Source organism: Monodelphis domestica, chromosome X (assembly GCF_027887165.1).
Source record: "Monodelphis domestica isolate mMonDom1 chromosome X, mMonDom1.pri, whole genome shotgun sequence".
NCBI classification, from domain to species: domain Eukaryota; kingdom Metazoa; phylum Chordata; class Mammalia; order Didelphimorphia; family Didelphidae; genus Monodelphis; species Monodelphis domestica.
This window is the reverse complement of record NC_077235.1, coordinates 18,491,073-18,508,692: the sequence shown is the minus strand read 5'-3', so window position 1 is coordinate 18,508,692 and position 17,620 is coordinate 18,491,073. Positions and strand designations below refer to the sequence as shown.

At 36.8% G+C, this 17,620-nt stretch overlaps 1 protein-coding gene across 3 annotated transcripts in view; it reads left to right on the top strand.

Annotated features, from left to right (window-relative positions):
• LOC100022865 (protocadherin-11 X-linked) overlaps positions 1-17,620 on the top strand; it is a 575,820-nt gene that overhangs the window by 76,178 nt on the left and 482,022 nt on the right. For all 3 annotated transcript variants that reach the window (XM_056808906.1, XM_056808908.1, XM_056808907.1), the window contains 2 exons: positions 8,793-8,843; positions 12,534-15,014. In XM_056808906.1, coding sequence (XP_056664884.1) covers positions 8,793-8,843; positions 12,534-15,014 — 2,532 coding nt within the window. The remainder of the gene's footprint in view (positions 1-8,792; positions 8,844-12,533; positions 15,015-17,620) is intronic.

Below are 17,620 nucleotides of genomic sequence, written 5' to 3'. Positions count from 1 at the left end.
TGATATCCCTTAATCAATCTTTATCTCTACTTGCCTTCACCATGTTGTGGCAAAACAACCATGATTTCTGATCGTATCCCAGAGAGATAGGTAGGAGCAATTATTATCCAATGTTCAAACTTACAAACATTGAAGTAAGCAGAGAAATTGGTATGATGAGTCCACAATAGGACTAATGTTAGGACCAGAGCCCAGACCAGCTTACATGAAGTTGGATTTTTTCCCCCTTTAATGATGATCTTTGTGTATACTAGAACAAAGTATGTTCATACTGGGGGTAATACACAGAGTTTAAATGATCACATTTCACTGAGGAATTTCTGTCTTAAATTCTTTTTTTATTTGTTAATTTTATATCACATTTAGACAAAGAACAATAAACGAAAGAGGAGGGGGAAAGATACTTCAGTAAAACTAACCAACACATTAGCTGAATCACAAAGTATATGTAGTGTTCTAAACCCTTGGTTCCCCAATTCTGCAAAGGAGGAAGGAAGGCACATTTCCTATCTATTTTCTGGGACCTAACTTGGTTATTATACTAACTAATCTAAGGATCAGTCAACAATCACTAATAAACACCCACTTTGTGCTTGGCATTGTGCTTAGTGCTAGGAATAAAAATGCAAAGAATGAAACAATTTCTTTCCTCAAATACCTCACATTTTAATGGGAAGATGGGTATGCATAAAAGTAGATACTAAATAAACATTAAAAATAAATACAAATATATCCATATTAGTTTAGAAAAGAAGGAATAAGCAGTTGAGGACAGGGGAATCAGAAAAGACTTTTTGTAGAAGATGATACCTGGGATGCCCCTTGAAGGAATAAAGAAATTCTGTGAGGCATAGAAGATTTGTGGTATAACGGTACAGAGATGGGAAATGGGAGATGGAACGTGAAGTGTCGTGTGAGGAACTCAAAGAAGGGTAGTTTGGCCTGGATTCCCAATTCTCATTTTAGAGGACCCATAATGGCCAATAAGGTTGAGAAGGCAATCTAGGGCCACTTAGGATATAATGGGGTTTAAAAGGTAAAAAGAGGGGTTTATATTTCATTTCAGAGGCAGAAGAAGTCCATTGGAATGTATTAGGGTAGTATATAGAGTACACCAAACTTGGAGTCAGAAGGAACTGGTTTTGAATTCCACTTTAGATATTTACTAACTATATAACCCCGGGAAAGTCACTTAACCCCTCCGGCCCAAAATTTCCCCATCTGTAAATGAAGGTATTAGACTTACTGACCTCTAAGGTTCTTTCTAGTGAGGAGTATGCTGGTAAATGTTTATCAACCAGCTCTCCTAAAGAAAAAAATGTAGGCATGATGTATGTTTCATCTACTCTATTAACATTTTTGCTCTCACTTTATTATGTTTTAACAATTAACAAAACCTTAAAGCAAGCCCTGATTTGTAGTATTTGACAATTTCTGAGGCATAGATGCTTGTAATAACAATTTTAAAGTAAGCTCTTGTGAGCTAGTTTGAGCTGGCTCCAGCACAAACCTGCTTCTAGCTCTAAATTCATGATTCTGTAATACTCTGAGGAGGGGAATGACATGGTCTGATATACAGTTAAGGGAAATCTCTTTGGCAGCTGTGTAGGGGATAGATTGGAGTGGAGAGAGACTTGAAACAGAAGGACGAGAGGCACTGTTGCAATAGTCTAGGCAAATAGGAATGAGGACTTTACTTCATGTAGTAAATGACTGGAGAAAAGGGACTAGAGGTAAAAGATATTGTAGAGGTGAAAATGATAGGATTTGGCACTGATGGTATAAGTGAGATTAGGGAAAGTGAGGAATTTAAGAAGAGGGGTGCCCAACTCAAATAGAAAGAGATCCCCACCAGAAAATCACGAATTAATATTTTCCATGTTTTATTATATTTGTTTTGTTAAACATTTCTCAGTTACATTTTACCCTTGTTACCATTGTACTAGAACTCAAGAATTCTGGCAATAAAGTTTATACCTCTGTTTGAAATGACTCCAATGTTGTCAGCTTAAGAGATGGGAAGAATGATGGTGCCATGGACAGAAATAAGAAAATTTTGAAGTTTGGGTTTTGAAGGAAAATGATGGATTCTGTTTCAAATATGTTGGATTTGAGAAATCTCTAGGGCATTCAACTTGAGTTGTTTATGGGGCATCCCAATTTAAAAAGTCCAATAGACAGTGATGATATGAGATTAACGCTCTCAATAGACTGGCGCTCAATATAATAATTAAACCCATGGATGCCAATGAGGTAACTGAGAAAAGGGCCTAGTTGGAGGGTACAGATGATGAGTCAATGAAGGAGGCAGGAAAAGAGCAGTCAGATGGGAGGAAAATCAAGAAAGAAGAGTGTCACAAAAATCCCAGAAAGTGGAGAGTATCCAGGAGGGAGAAAGTGGTCAAAGATGTCAAAGGGAACCTTTATTTTTTTTCCATTTGAATAAGTTTATTTAGTCAATTTAGAACATTATTCCTTGGTTACAATAATCACATTATTTCCCTCCCTCCCCTCCTCCCATTCTTCCCACAGCCAATGCACAATTTCATTGGGTATTACTTGTGTCCTTGATCAGAACCGATTTCCATGTTGTTGGTGTTTGCACTAGAATGTTCGAAAGGGAGCCTTTAGTCCAAGCATAATGAGGACTGAGAAAAGGCTATCAGATTTGGAAATTGACAGCATTGGTACCTCTGAAGGGAACAATTTTCTTTTGAAAGACACAGATGGAAGCCATATTACCACATTCAGTTAGAGATTTTCCCAAAATGCTGCTATCCCCCTTTCTGGACTTAAATGAGGAGCCTATAGTAATAGAATGCACCCTTAGTGTAATGAAGCTGTATTTGTTGGAGTGTTCTCTATATTTCCATTGAGAATCATTTCCCCTTTTTTTCTACTGAAGCCTACTAAAGAAATCATATTATTGAGGTAGAGGAAAATATTTTATCATCTGGATATTTTCTCTTTCATTTCATAGGCCCAGATGTATATCAGTCAGGGGTAGCAGGCAAAACAGAAAATGAAAAAAATGGGCTGGTTCTTGATAAATCAAGCAGTGGAAAAGCTGAGAAATAAATTTTTAGTCTTTCCCCAGCATTCTCTGAACCACACAGTAAACAGCCTTTATTTAATCAGTTTTAGAATCCAATCTCTCTGGAACTATTTTTAGTGCTTACTGGCACTATATGCTTCTTCTGGGCAACAGTACTAGATTTATAGCTCTGAAAGTGCTGTGTTATTTAGTACCTCCCAATCGGCACTGAAGTGGTATCTTGCACATGCATATGTCAAAAATGTTAAAGTTTAGTAAGGTGGCTCAGCTGTTCCTTCCCCAGAACAATATACGGAAAAAGAGAGCTTTTTTATTTGATGAAGTATATCTTTTTCTTTTTTCTAAAAATCTGGAATATTGCTCTTGGGGGTTCAATATTCAACCCCAACTTTCTCTTCCTTGAGTCTTCAATCCCTGCAAAGTACAAAGGTCTCAGAAGACCTTAGCATCTTGCCTATTTCAGTAGTTTTTGCCCCAGGTTTACAACTCCAAAGCTCATTTGTGAATTGGGACCAAAATATCATTCACAAATGAAATAAAAAGCCCCTTGCTTTAAAAGGAATTATTTCACATCCCATCAAGTTTTCCTGACCCTTTGCTGGAATGAGATCCACGCATTTCAACTGTCAGAATTCAAAAACACAGACAGTAGCTTGTGGAATGTGTGCAGAAGGAGTTCTTGGGGTTTCGATGATGAACATATTCCTCTTAACATTCTTTCTGGGCTTTAATTCCTTTTTAAGCACACGAACACGCTTGAGTGGAGTGCGTGGGCTCCTTCATTTATTGATTTCTTTTCTTTAGCAAATGTGCTGTCCACCCAGACAAGTTAATATTTGTCAGAATTGCCCCAGAAAGCCAAGATTTACATTAGGTTGGAAAGTTTTGCTAGGGATTAACACTTTATTTTATGACATATTTAACTGACAAAGTAGTTGTTCTGCAAAATAAGTTGAAAGTGATCATTTTGACAGTTGTTCTAGAAAAATAAGAATTATGGAATGTCCCCATGTCAATACCAATTTGATATTAAAACGAAGAAACAAAATAAGCGCCAGCAATAACCAAACCCCTCTCTTTGGTCTTTCATTAAAAAAAAAAAAGTCAAAGCTGAATATTAAATAGGTCAAATGCTATTTTACACCTACAAAAATTCATCTTTATAGTGATGTCAGTCACAGTCAGTTAAAAGCCACACCGCTGTACCTTCCACTCATGTTGATGGATGAATTAAGTTTAGGTGTAATACTGGGTAGTCTGAAGAGAGTGTGTAAACCAGGTACTTCCCATCTAAGGTATTTCCCATGAGCACTTTGGCCACTGAGACCAGCACACTGACTTGATCACCCTGTCAGTCACTGTATGTTCTAATAAGAGCTTGCAGGCTGTATTTCTGACTGATGCTTGAAGTATAGATTTTAGTAGACTTCATTTTTTTCTTCCTCTTCCTCAATGCCTACCTAGACAAAGGACTGACTTCTATAAAGCTGTTTGACTTCATCCTGACTCTGGCTATCCTGATGTGGACTACTTGGAGTCCTGAATTTAACTACCTCCCTTCAACCTATGACTAAGAGCTTCAGTTAGAATTAGTCTTGGATAGCCATTTAATTCATTATATTTACTTCTCTTGGACTCTCCCCACATTTTTAATATTCAACTAAATTTACCAGGACCTCTTTTCAAAATGTTTTTCTTCTATAATTTTTTGTTTTTGCCCTATAGGCAGTATTTATCTCAACCTCTTGAACAATGTATATGTGGTCAAAATAGTAAGTTAATTAGAAATCTGTGGTTGTCCTCCTATAGTTGTGCTATCTACTCTGGCTCTGTATTTCATATCCCTTTTTATTAAAGGAAAATGTTGGGTTTTTTTAAAGATTTGTCTCAGGGTACAAAAAATCAATTGAAGAATCTTCCATTAGTTGGTATATTTCTTTAAGATTCATTATTCTCTGGAGCAAAGAAGAAATTGCCTGGGTTTGGCACTGATAATTAATTCATCTTTTATTTTTCAACATTTAAAAATCCTATTTTTCAAGCTTTAGCCACTTGACATGATATGTGTTAAGAGATAGTGAGCATATCATTCATGGATTTAAAAACAGATTGTTTTCTTTCAGATGTAAAGGAAAGCAAAGGCAGGAGGCACATTTCAAGATTTATCTAAAAAGTATAACTAACACAGATGTAATGAAACCATGAAAAATATTAATGATAGTTTAACCTCACTGGGCTGTGGTTGTCTTGTCTGAAGAATGAGAGGGGCTGGATTCGACCATTCCCGAGGCCTTTTCTTTGATTTCTACAGGAGTAAATGTGTTTTGGGAGAGTATGATCTGAATCATAGCTATATATAAGTTGTTCTATTTAAGAGCATTTAGAGTCTCGTTTTTTTTTTTTTAATATTTGCCTCCTGAGTATAATGAACTCGGATTTGCTATCGTCTTCTCTATGATTCCATTGAGAAGAGTTTTTTCCTTCTGTCTGTTTTCTTTAACAGATTTTATTCTATTGTCTCTACCAGTGTTCTTTAAATAAGATCTTGATTTCTCAATAAGAGAAAATGAGGCAAACAACTTTGTGGCAGACAGCATCATAACTGCGGTGTAGGCCGCACTATGAAGTAGTTTATCCTATATCTCTTTCTCTTATCTCAGTGCCTTCATTCAGCACGGAGTCCTACTCCGTACTCTGAGACTGCCCTTCCTTTACTGACCACCTACTTCTACCCCATCACAACTCACTTGCTCCATGCCTGATTCCCTTTTTGTCCCTCAGCTTGTAGGGCAAGCTCATGATCTGATAGCCAATTTCAAGCTTAAGCCTTTCTTCTTGGCTAGTATAAGTTTAATGCGTCATCCACCTTCTCTCCATTTGAATGAACTGAACTTTCATGTTAAACCTAAATGAATGAATGAGTTAGAAATTTCAGATATCTTGGCAAAGAGGAAATTCTTTGGGGACAGGAAGTCTAGCTAGTAGCTCTATGTCCAGCTAAGTCTACCCATCCAAGTCCAGGGATATGTGTATATACATTTGTTCTGTGAACTTACATTGTATTCCTTGATGAGTGAAGGTGTAAATATGTTGTTTATTGTAGCTCTGTGTTTTTGGATGGCAATAGTAATCCCATATGTAACTTCAGCCATTCTTCTGAAGGCCATTTCATTTTGGTATGGTTGTATATTAAATGTTTATAGTTGACGGTAGTTCAAAAGGGATTATTTGTTTGCAGAATGAATAAGTATAGTTGCTTATTGGCATTTTAATTTTATAAAATTAACTAAATTAGATTCTAATTCATTTTTTAAAGTTTGGGGATCTGGTATAAAAGAATGGTGACTTTTTAAATGAGCAGATGTAATTTGACCTTTCCAAAATGAAGAAGACGCCATTTTTGCACTAAATGACTATTTGTCCAGATAGCGTAGTGATGCCATATGACATAAAGGTTTGGAGTACTGAGTTTGGAGTCTAGAGGATCTGGGTTCATCTCTTGTCTCTGATACTTATTCACTGGCTGTACATGGACAAGTCATTCCACATCCCTAAACATCACCTTTCTCATCTGTAAAACCATGCTAGTGATACCTCTAGGATGTCCTTCATGGGGCACTTCAAGGTTTAAATGAGAAATGCACAGACAGCTCAAAAAAATCCCCAAGACTAAATTGGAGACAGGTTAACATCTATACAGACAGGGGAATTTCCTACACCTAAATCACAGGTTCTTAATATACTCACATATATGCTATATGTTCTCCTCCTATTGCTCTCTTTTCCAGTATAGGAATAAAAAATAGTCACGTTAATATAACGCTTAAAGGCCTGAAAATACTTTTGCAAACATTATTTCCTTTGACCATCATAACTACCCCCATGAAGTAGGTGCTATTAGTATTGATAATTTGGGAATGAGAAAGTTACTAATAATGTGGGACTTTGCAGCACAGAAGTTGAAGATCTGTAGACTGGGTGATCACAGGCCACAATTTCCTTATACATACTCATATTCATAATTACATACACAATAGCTTTTTTAAGATCTGCATTTTCTCAGTGCTAAGTAGAACATGTTTCAGGTTGACTATGTCAGTCAGACAAGAAAATAGCATATTTGTGAGCTTTTGTGGGGAAAGCTTCATCCAATCAGCTTTATCTTTATGTGTAGGAAACTCCACTGTACACATGGTGGGATGGCAAACTCAGAATCTTTATTGGCTCTTTATTGCAGTAGTGAAATTAATTCATGATCTAACAATTCTAGCACGTTCACAGATTTTTTATTAGTAGAATTTGTTTCACACAATGCTGAACTTCTTTGGAGCATGAAATATTGGAAGTTTCCAGCATAGAAAGTAATTCTAACTTTCTGGCGCACAGTAGGCACTTAAATATTTATTGTATTGAAATCAATTCAATTAAAACACCTGAACGTTTTTTGGAATCATTAAATAGAACTGCAAGATGGAAATAGCATCAGCCAGAAGAAAACTAGGTCAATAGTCCTATGACATTTCAATTTGACTTTTTGAACAAAATGATAAAAAAATATATTTTTTAAAATTCTTTTGATGTGTCCAATGCTATGCTAAGTTTTGACAATAAAAATAGAGCTAAATAATCTCTGCTTTCAAGGAGTTTATGTTCTCACAGGAAGAAATAAGATATATGACAGTGTTTCATGGCAAGGCAGATAGAAAGTGTTCCATTGATAAAACTATTATCCCTTCCAAATGTTAAACCTCTTGAAAGTACCAATGACTTTGATGATGGGTACTTCATTTTCCAGGCCTTTGGTACCTGGGGCTGCTAAGAAAGCACAGCAAGTTGTCAGGCTATGTCTCCAAACAGTTTGAAAATATGGCAGAGAAGTGGAATAAAGCTAGCTAGAAAAGCCAGCCTGATGTGGTGATCCACTCAAGAGGAATTTACTAATTAGGACTTTGGAGCCAATGGCAAGTTCTAGAGTTGAAAGGATTAAATCTTGTAGAACACGGTCTCTAGGTTGGGAGGCAAAGTAGCTGGAGCGCAGATGATAGATTCTCTGCCTGACAGTTGATATTCTGATTGGTTAGTATAGATAACAGGTTTCAGAACTTCCAATTTTATCTAGACCAGTGGTTCTCAACCTTTCTAATGCCGTGACTCCCCAATACAGTTCCTCATGTTGTGATGACCCCAAACCAAAAAAATACTTTGGTGGCTACTTCAAAACTGTAATTTTGCTACAGTTGTGATTTGGAATGTAAATACCTGATATGCATTATGTATCCTCATTGCTACAAGTTGAGAGGTTGAGAACCGCTGATCTAGACCTTTCTGTCTAGGTAAGGGGTCTGTCTCCTCCAAACTTAGCTTTCCATGATTATCAGGTCAGAGAGATCTTGACTAAAAATGGACTCAAAGTGGTCTCTATGTCAGAATAACTCTATAAGACTGCTCAGCACTTAATGAATATTTTTGACGGTACATAGTTGATTAGTTCTTTAATATTGCCCTTCTTTTACAGATGGATTTTGCTCACTTAAACAAAGGTTAACTTTGTATTTACTTGACAGCCCAAAATGATTTTAAAATGTAGATTCAAAAGAAATTGAGCAACCTAAGGTATGAATAAAGAAAGTGAAATGTAATACTTAAGAGGATTTTAAAGAATAGAGAGTTAGAGCTGATGCTATGAGCATATCTTGTCACTTGTGAATTGATCCCTGTCTACGTATTGCACTTACAGAGCGTGGTTCCTGGCTTCAACGTCGGCACCAACATCACGAAATACTTAGAGGTAAGATTTCTACCAGTGTTCTATCAACGCCTTGTCCCATATCCCACCCCCATTCCACCAAAACACATAACCTCCATCTTTATCTCTGATTATCAGATTCAGAAGAGTTTGGGGTTTTCTCAAAAAAAAACGATTAGTAAAAATTGAACAACTCTTCTGATTCAAAAACACTTTAAGTATGATGGGATAATCGATAGTAGTAAAAAGAGATCTATAATGTTGTCTTTGTTGATTTAGATTTTTAGAAAATCTTTCCAAACCTAACCTAGTCTTTGCCTCAGAGGTCAGAAATCGGATCAATGTAAGGGATTTTCAGAGAGGCAGGTTTAGGCTCCCCATAATAAAGAAAAACTTTCTAACAGACTCTATGCCAAAGTAAAGGCAATGGGGTTCCCTTCACTGGAAATCTTGAAGTGAAATATAGACGATTATTTATCTGATATCCTGTAGAAGATATTCCTCTCAAGCAATAGGATTTCTCAGATGACCTCTGAGGTTCCTTTCATCTAAAGCCTGGGTTTGGGACTTTATATTTTGTGTACTATTTGTGTTTGTGTTTGTGCTGTATTTTGTGTTAACTTGATTCTATCATATAAGCCCTAGTAGGGATGAATAGGGCACCAGTGCCATGTCTAGAGTCAAGAAGATCTGAGTTCTAATTTGGCTTCAGACACTTACTAGCTGTGGGTTCTTGGGAAAGTCACCCTGCTTACCTCAGTTTCCTCTTTTATAAAATGAGCTGAAGAAGGAATTGTGCAAACTATTGAAGTATCTTTGCCAAGAAAGCCCCCAAAAGGGTCACAGTCATACACAACTGAAAATGACTAAACAACATTGTTCATAGAGTTTTATCAAGATCACATAAAACCAAAAATTATGATCACTTAAAATGGCAATTATATTATTCAGAGATTTGGTGATTAGACTTTCCATATAATTAATTCTGAAAATTCAATTTTCAATATAATATATTTCTTTGGTAATTTTTTTCATTTATTAGATAGTAGGTGTGCTCCCAAGGCAGATTTCCAATTTATTTCCAATTTATTTCCAATTTCCATCATATAAAGGAAAAACTTGTCTCCTGCCATTTATTACATTTAAAGTTACACTAATTGGATATGAGTTTACATGAATTAAAAGTCTGTGTAGAGTACTGGTTTTAGTTTGTGAGATAATGCCATTATAACCAATACACATCTGTTAGCTCATATGCAAATTTCTTAAAAGAAAGGAAAGCAGAGGATTTTATACTCGACAAGCATCATCTTCAGTTTCATCACAGATATCCAGTAGTTTCGTGGAGGTATATATGAGCCTCCATTTGATCCAATATTTTAAACACAATTGAGTTCCATCATGTATTTAGAAATGTGTGTTAATGCCCCCAAGGACTTAAGTCTAGCAAGTCAGGTGCATTGAAAAACAAGAATAATAGAATACAGAATATAATGTGAATGCAGTTGGCCATTCTAATCCTTCCTAAAGAACCAACGTCTCCATTTCAGTTTCCATCTTGTATGAAATCCTAGCATAAAAATATTCTGAACAAGCCATACATGAATTCTATCTGCAGTGCCAACCCATAACTTACAGATCAATATCTTATTTTTTTGTTGCATGTCAGCACTTCTTTTCTATTACAAAAGAAAGGATATTGGAGACTTAAAAAATCCAGGATAATAAATCACTCCTTTAATAAATATCTATAAGTGCCTCTGCAATCTTCTTTTTTCATCCCCTACTTGACTCATCTTACTGTTCTAAGTCAAAATCAGCTTCCTCTAAATAACTGACCCTTACTTTTACCTCTCTAACTGTGACCTGGTGGGCACTGAGCAAAAATATTTGCTGACCTAAGCCATATACTCCCATTTGACTTTTCAGAGCTCCCATTTAGGATTCTTGGGCCTATTCTAAACTCTTTGCTAATTAAATTTCACATAGTTCATCCCTAAGACAGTGTCCTCTGTAGTCATTTCATATCCTTGATGTTATCATTTGAGCAGCATGGCATAATGAATAGAGCCAGCCTGTGAGTCAGAATGAACTGGGTTCAAGCCCCATGCCTGCCTCATATTAGCTGACACGCTCTAGGTAAATCACTTCATCTCCCAGTACCTTAGTCAATTTTCTAAGATTGTAAGCTATAGTCCTACTTGATTCTCCCAAATGATAAACTATGGAACAATTGCTCCTCACGGGAGCTCTTTATACCAATTAAATCAGAGGCCCCAACTAAAACTAAACCAAAAAGGATCATTTAGAATGGGAAGAGGTGGTAGAGAAATCCTATCTATTTTATCCAGATTATATGATCTTCTATTTCAGTGGATTTATTATCTGACATCAAAGATTTTATGTTTAAATGAACTGTTCTGCAGATGTATAGTCTATTATTTTATGGAAGATTTTAAAAACAGACCTGGTCCTGGTTCGGATCCTACTGCTAACTAATCATTTATACTTTAGCAAGTCACCACATCTTTCCTTACATGTAAAATGAGAAAGTTGGAATAGGTGACATTGAAGGTCCCCTATACCTCAAAAATTCTGTGATGGTACAAGATTGATTCTTAGGGTGCAAATGGATCCAAAATTATGGTATTCTACCAGTTCAGTTAAGTAAACATTTATTGAGTATCTACTGTATTTGAGACCCTAGGCTAGAAACTGAAGATAATAATGACACAGTCCCTATCTTCTAGGTCCTTTGAATGTACTAAGAAAAGGAAGATGGAAATGTAAACACGTATATAAAAAGGAAAAAAGTCTATAAGAAACAGGAAGTGCTATGAGGGTTTTATGGGAATTGTCTTGAAATTTTTAACTAGTATAGTGTCTTTCATATAGTAGATTTTGAAGAATATATGTTGGCCAATAAAGTAACCAACAAAATATTTTAATTAAACATATTTTATTGGCATGCAACAAAATCCTTATGCATTTGCATGACGTTTTCAATGGTAATGATATCACAGAAAACAAGGAATAATGGTAGAACTTTTAACATTTTAATTAAATTGATTGGCTATAATTCCTTTTTGTTTTCTTGACTCATCGCATAAAATTAAATTTGTGATGATCCTGTTAATATAGTACACCTTTTGCTTTCTCACAATCATTATATATTAATACACATATATATTATACATACATGTTACATACATACAACATTTAGAATCCTAGACTTTTAGCATTGCATCATCTAGTTCAGAGTTTCCTAATTATTGGCCCAGGAATCAAAAACAGTCCTCAAAAGAGAAGTCCTAAATTAAAAAAAAAATCTTCAAAGTTAATGATTCCTCTTACTCCACCTTACAACTTTCTATCCCTATTCCTGGCTCTTTCCTTTGCCTTGGTTCCCATTTCCTATTACTGGAGAGCCATCTTGGTATTTACAATAAAGACTAGGTATTTTGCTAATATTTAGTAGTTTGACTTGGGGAGTATGGCTTTAAATCATTCCTTCATTTTATAGATGAGGAAACCAAGGTTTAAAGAGGCTAAATGACAACCCCACAGCCCCTGCTGCTTATTAGAGGCTAGCAGGATAGACTAGAATCCAGATCTCCTAAATACAAGCCTTGTGTTCCTTCTACTACGTTGAATATTTGTTTAGTGAAATCATATTGGACTTCTTAAAGTATAATTGTACATTAAAAATGTTCATGTCTTTACATCTCTTAGGAGCTAGATATATTTGGGCTCGATGTCATTGAAACACCTGAGGGAGAAAAATGGCCCCAACTAATTGTCCAAAAGATGTTAGATCGAGAAGAAAGAGATACATATGTAATGAAATTAAAAGTCGAAGATGGCGGCTCACCTCCAAGGTCTAGTACAGCCATTTTGCAAGTATCTGTGATTGACATGAATGACAACCGTCCAATCTTCAAGGAGACAGAAATTGAAGTCACTATACCTGAAAATGCTCCTGTCGGTTCTTCAGTTTATCAACTACATGCCACAGATGCCGACGTGGGTGCAAATGCACGGATTCAATACTTTTTTAGCAGTCTTATGAGCAATGTTGCTAAGAAACTTTTTAGCCTCAATAATACTACAGGACTTATTACTATCAAGGAGCCCTTGGATAGGGAGCAAGCACCTCTACACAAGTTAATGATCGTAGCCACGGATGGCGGGCCAATGCCAGCTAGGGCCATGGTGATAGTAAATGTCACGGATGTAAATGACAACCTCCCATTAATTGACGTCAGATATATTATCGATACCACCAATGGGACTGTGTTTTTGTCAGAAAATGCCGCACTCAATACCAAAATTGCCCTCGTTACATTGATAGATAAAGATGCTGACCGTAATGGAAGAGTGACATGTTTCACCACAAATGAGGTCCCCTTCAGATTAAGGCCAGTTTTTGACAATCAATTCCTGATGGAGACTTCCTCTTTCCTAGACTATGAGACTGTAAAAGAATATGAGGTACAATTGTTGGCTTCTGATGCTGGCAAACCTCCTTTGAATTATACTACTTCAGTCGTGATCAAAATCAAAGATGAAAATGATAATGCACCTGTTTTCACCCAGCCAACCTTTGGGATTTCTGTCCCAGAGAACAATGCTCTTGGTGCTCAGCTAACAAAAATCAGTGCAACAGATAAAGACAGTGGAAAGAATGGAGAAATCACTTACCTGATAGCAAATGAAGGCCCCTATCCTTTCAGCCTGGATAACCGTACAGGCGTTCTATCAGCAGTGGAACAACTTGATAGAGAAACAAAAGACAAATACACCTTCACAGTCACTGCAAGGGACAATGGCGAGCCTCACTTGCAGAGCAATGCCACAGTGACTGTAACAGTCCTTGATCAGAATGACAACAGCCCCACTTTCACCCATAGTGAGTACAACTTCTACGTCCCAGAAAACCTGCCCAAGCATGGCACAGTGGGGCTCATCACTATAACCGATCCTGACACTGGAGATAATGGAGTCATCACTCTCACCATTCTAAATAACAATGGTAGTTTTATCATTGATGCAGTAAATGGAGTCATCCGACCCAATATCTCTTTTGACAGAGAGAAACAAGAGTCTTATACTTTCGTAGTCGTGGCCACAGATGGAGGTAGAGTGCCACGCTCTTCAACTGCCAGGGTGACCATAAATGTGGTTGACATTAATGACAACAAACCAGTTTTCGTTGTTCCTCCTTCAAACTATACTTTTGAGTTTATTCCACTAGCTACTGAAATTGGCACACTTCTGTATGTAGTGATGGCTGTCGATGAGGACACCGGCATGAATTCTGAAATTCGTTACCAGATTGAAGATGGAAACAAAAAGAAATTGTTTGAAATGGAAGGATCATCAGGGAACATAACCCTGAAGTCAAAATTTATTCCTGCAGACACAGGTTTACACAAGCTGTTGATCAAAGCTAGAGACTTAGGACAACCTGACTCAATGAATAGCAAGATACTTGTAAATCTATTTGTAAATGACTCTCTTCACAATTCTTCTTTCGTTGATGAACTACTGCGCAGAGCTCGGGGAAAAACAAGGAACCGAGAGGTAGAGAAGACTGATGTCGCAAACACTATAAACAGTGACTACATCAAGTACATCATTGCCATCATTTCTGGTTCAATGACGGCTGTCTTGACCATTGTTATCGCTGCTATTTTACGTTGCCGCCATTTCCCAGGCTTCAAGGCAAGAAAACAGAATTCAGAATGGGTTACTCCAAATCCAGCTAACAGTGAGACAATAACCCTTACCACCACTGATATTGGAGGTGCTAATAGTGTCATCGTTAACCTCGTCTCCCTTAGTGAACCCAGGACTGATGATGCTGAGAATGAGGAGGAGGTTACTACCTCCATAGATGTTGCTGTGGACATTGAAGAAGCAACCATGGAGAAGTACAACTGGGGTACCAATTCTTCTACTTTTAAGCCTGATGGTCCTGATTTGGCCCAACACTACAAGGCTACATCTCCTCAGCCAGCCTTCCACATTGAGCCCGAGACCCCTGTGCATTCAAAGCACCATGTGATCCAGGAGCTGCCTCTGGACAATACTTTCGTGATGGGCTGTGACTCTCTTTCCAAATGTTCCTCCAGCAGCTCAGATCCATACAGCATTTCTGATTGTAGCTGCCAAGGAACCATCAAGACTACAGCCACCATTCATCCCCGACAGGTAACCCCAAATTCCTAGATGAATTTGGTATTTTCCTTTACTTTCTAAAAGCTATTTTTACTTTAAACAAAGTGCTGTCAAATTGTCTAGTATGAAAAGATTAAAAGCTCTAATCCAAGTATTGTACCCTATGGATTCTGGTGGACTGATATTAGACATAGAGAATTAGAATTAACTCTGGGAAATTTTTATGATGAATGATTCTATTAGGGGGTAATCTTGTCTGTAGATGGCAGTGTGGCCCTTCCTGTGTTAATGTAGGAGATTGAGGTACAACTTTGTAAAAACAAAGAGGGGGTTATGACATTTTCCTTAACCCCATAATAGGTGCAGGAATATAAGTTTTCAAGATCAGGTACAGAGCATTAAAGTTTTTCAGGATCTGATAAGTGACTTGTAATGCTAATGGAGTTGGAACTGCAATGCCCAAGGGTCTTTCAAAAGCAGGCAAGATATTTTCCCCCCAAAGAAATGACTGCCATTTTCAGAGCAGAAACTTGTACTCTTACTCATTCATGAAATCTCTCCTAACTCATTCAGTATGGTAAAAATGAGTCTAGAAAGAAAAAATGTAGACACATTATGATTTCTTTTATTTTTAAAGTGGAGCTTGAAATGTGTAAATTATGTCTTTCTAAGTACTCTTCTTAGTATTTGTGTATTAATGAAAAAATCTGTTAGTATCCTTTAAGAGCCATTCTTTGCTATTTTGTTTTGATACTAGGCGCTTTTGTATGGTGTATTGAAGGGCAAGTCTGCTGAGATAGCACAGGAAAAGGCAACTGGGCCTTCAGACAGTCTTTGCATCAGAAAACACTGTTCTGAGGCCAACTTAGAGGGAAAAGGTTATTTCTGCAGGTTTGAACCCTATGTGTAGTGGGTATATGTTCATTTCCATAGTTTTAAAGTATCAACTCCATCTTATTTCCTAATTTTTATGATTTTTTCCCCAATGGCATGGTGGGCATCAAGATTGTGGTGTATACCTTTGTGTATGTGTGATTCTTAAGAAGCTTTAAAAGATCTTGTAGCACTTATATAAAAATCTTATCAATGTATAAAAAGGCTTGATTTGTACTCCTTGAGAAGCATCATTCTGAAAATAGATGGCAAATTAATTACAAAGTAGACATTTTTGTTTTATCACGCCTACAAATGTGTCCTTATGTCCCCCATCCTTAAAAATCTCTTACTAAGATCCCGCCATTGCTGTCATTCAGTTTCTCTTTTGACTTTCTCATCGAATTAACTTGAAAAATCTGTCTATGCTGAATTCCTCAACTTCCTCATTTCACTCTTCTTAATCTTCTAAAATCTGGCTTCTGACATCAACATTCAGTTGAAACTATTCTGTTCAAAGTTATTCATGATCTCTGAATTACTGTATTGAATGGCTTTTTCTTAGTCTTCATCCTTCTTGACTTCTTTTTAGCATTTGACGCCACTGATCACTGTCTCCTAGATATTCTTTCCACTCTAGGTTTTTATGATACCTCTTTGACTAGTCTTTCTCAGTTTCCTTTCCTACATTTTTATATTTCTTCCAATTCAAGTCAAACACTTTAATAAGCATCTACTATGTGTCAGACCCTGTGCTAAGTACTTAGACCCACTAACTATGGATATATCCCAAGGTTCTATGTTGGTCCCTCTTTTCTCTTCCCTCTACATTCTGTCACTTGGTGATCTCCTCAGCTCTCATGGTTCTATTGTCATTTTCATTCCAATGACTACTAGATCTATATATGGTAGCCTAAACTAACTCTTGGGATTTAGTTCCAGATTATACACTATTAGATATTGTACAATCAGATATTCCATCTTCATCTCAGTTTCAGTAAGTCAAAAGCCGATCTGATCTTTGCATCCAAACTCATCCTTCTTCAGATGTCTACTTTTCCTGCCAAGGATACCACAGTCCTTCTATTCATCCAAATTCCCAATGTCAGGATCATCTTTAAGTTCTCACTTTCCCTTTGTCATGTAAAGCCCTTCCTACTCTGGATCTAAACTAAGACTCTGAGAGCCTCCTACCATTCACACAATTTGTGGAGCAGCCCAACTAGCCTATGCGCAATAGAGGTAGTCATTTATCCAAAAAGTATGTCATGGCCGGAAAAAAGAGAAACATGCCAAAGAAAGATATTTTTTTCCAAGATGATGGGAGGGAGGGAAATGTGAACGTTTGAAGGTAGAGGGGGGAAAGTCAGTCAAAAGGAAAAATGGAAAATGCTAGTGAGAGGGGATAATTGACACTTCAAGCCCCATAGGATAAATGGGATGTGGAGTACAGGTGAAGAAATTAGCCTTGGAAAGGATGGATTTTAATGTTCTGAAACTGAAAGGAAAGATTAGGAGAGGAGTGGAAAAGCAGTCATCTTAAAGTGGAGGAGAATACTGGAGAGAGCAATATTTACAATAAGTACATGATAATACATTATAAAACATGTTAAAATTGTAAAATGGACTTAGAATCTGTCGAGACCAACTATGGCTGCTCCACATATATTTTATATATAATTTGGCTGTCAAAATAAGTAGTTATTGAGATACTAATATCTTCACTTTGTAATGACCAAAATAAGAATTTAATTTTATGACTGAAT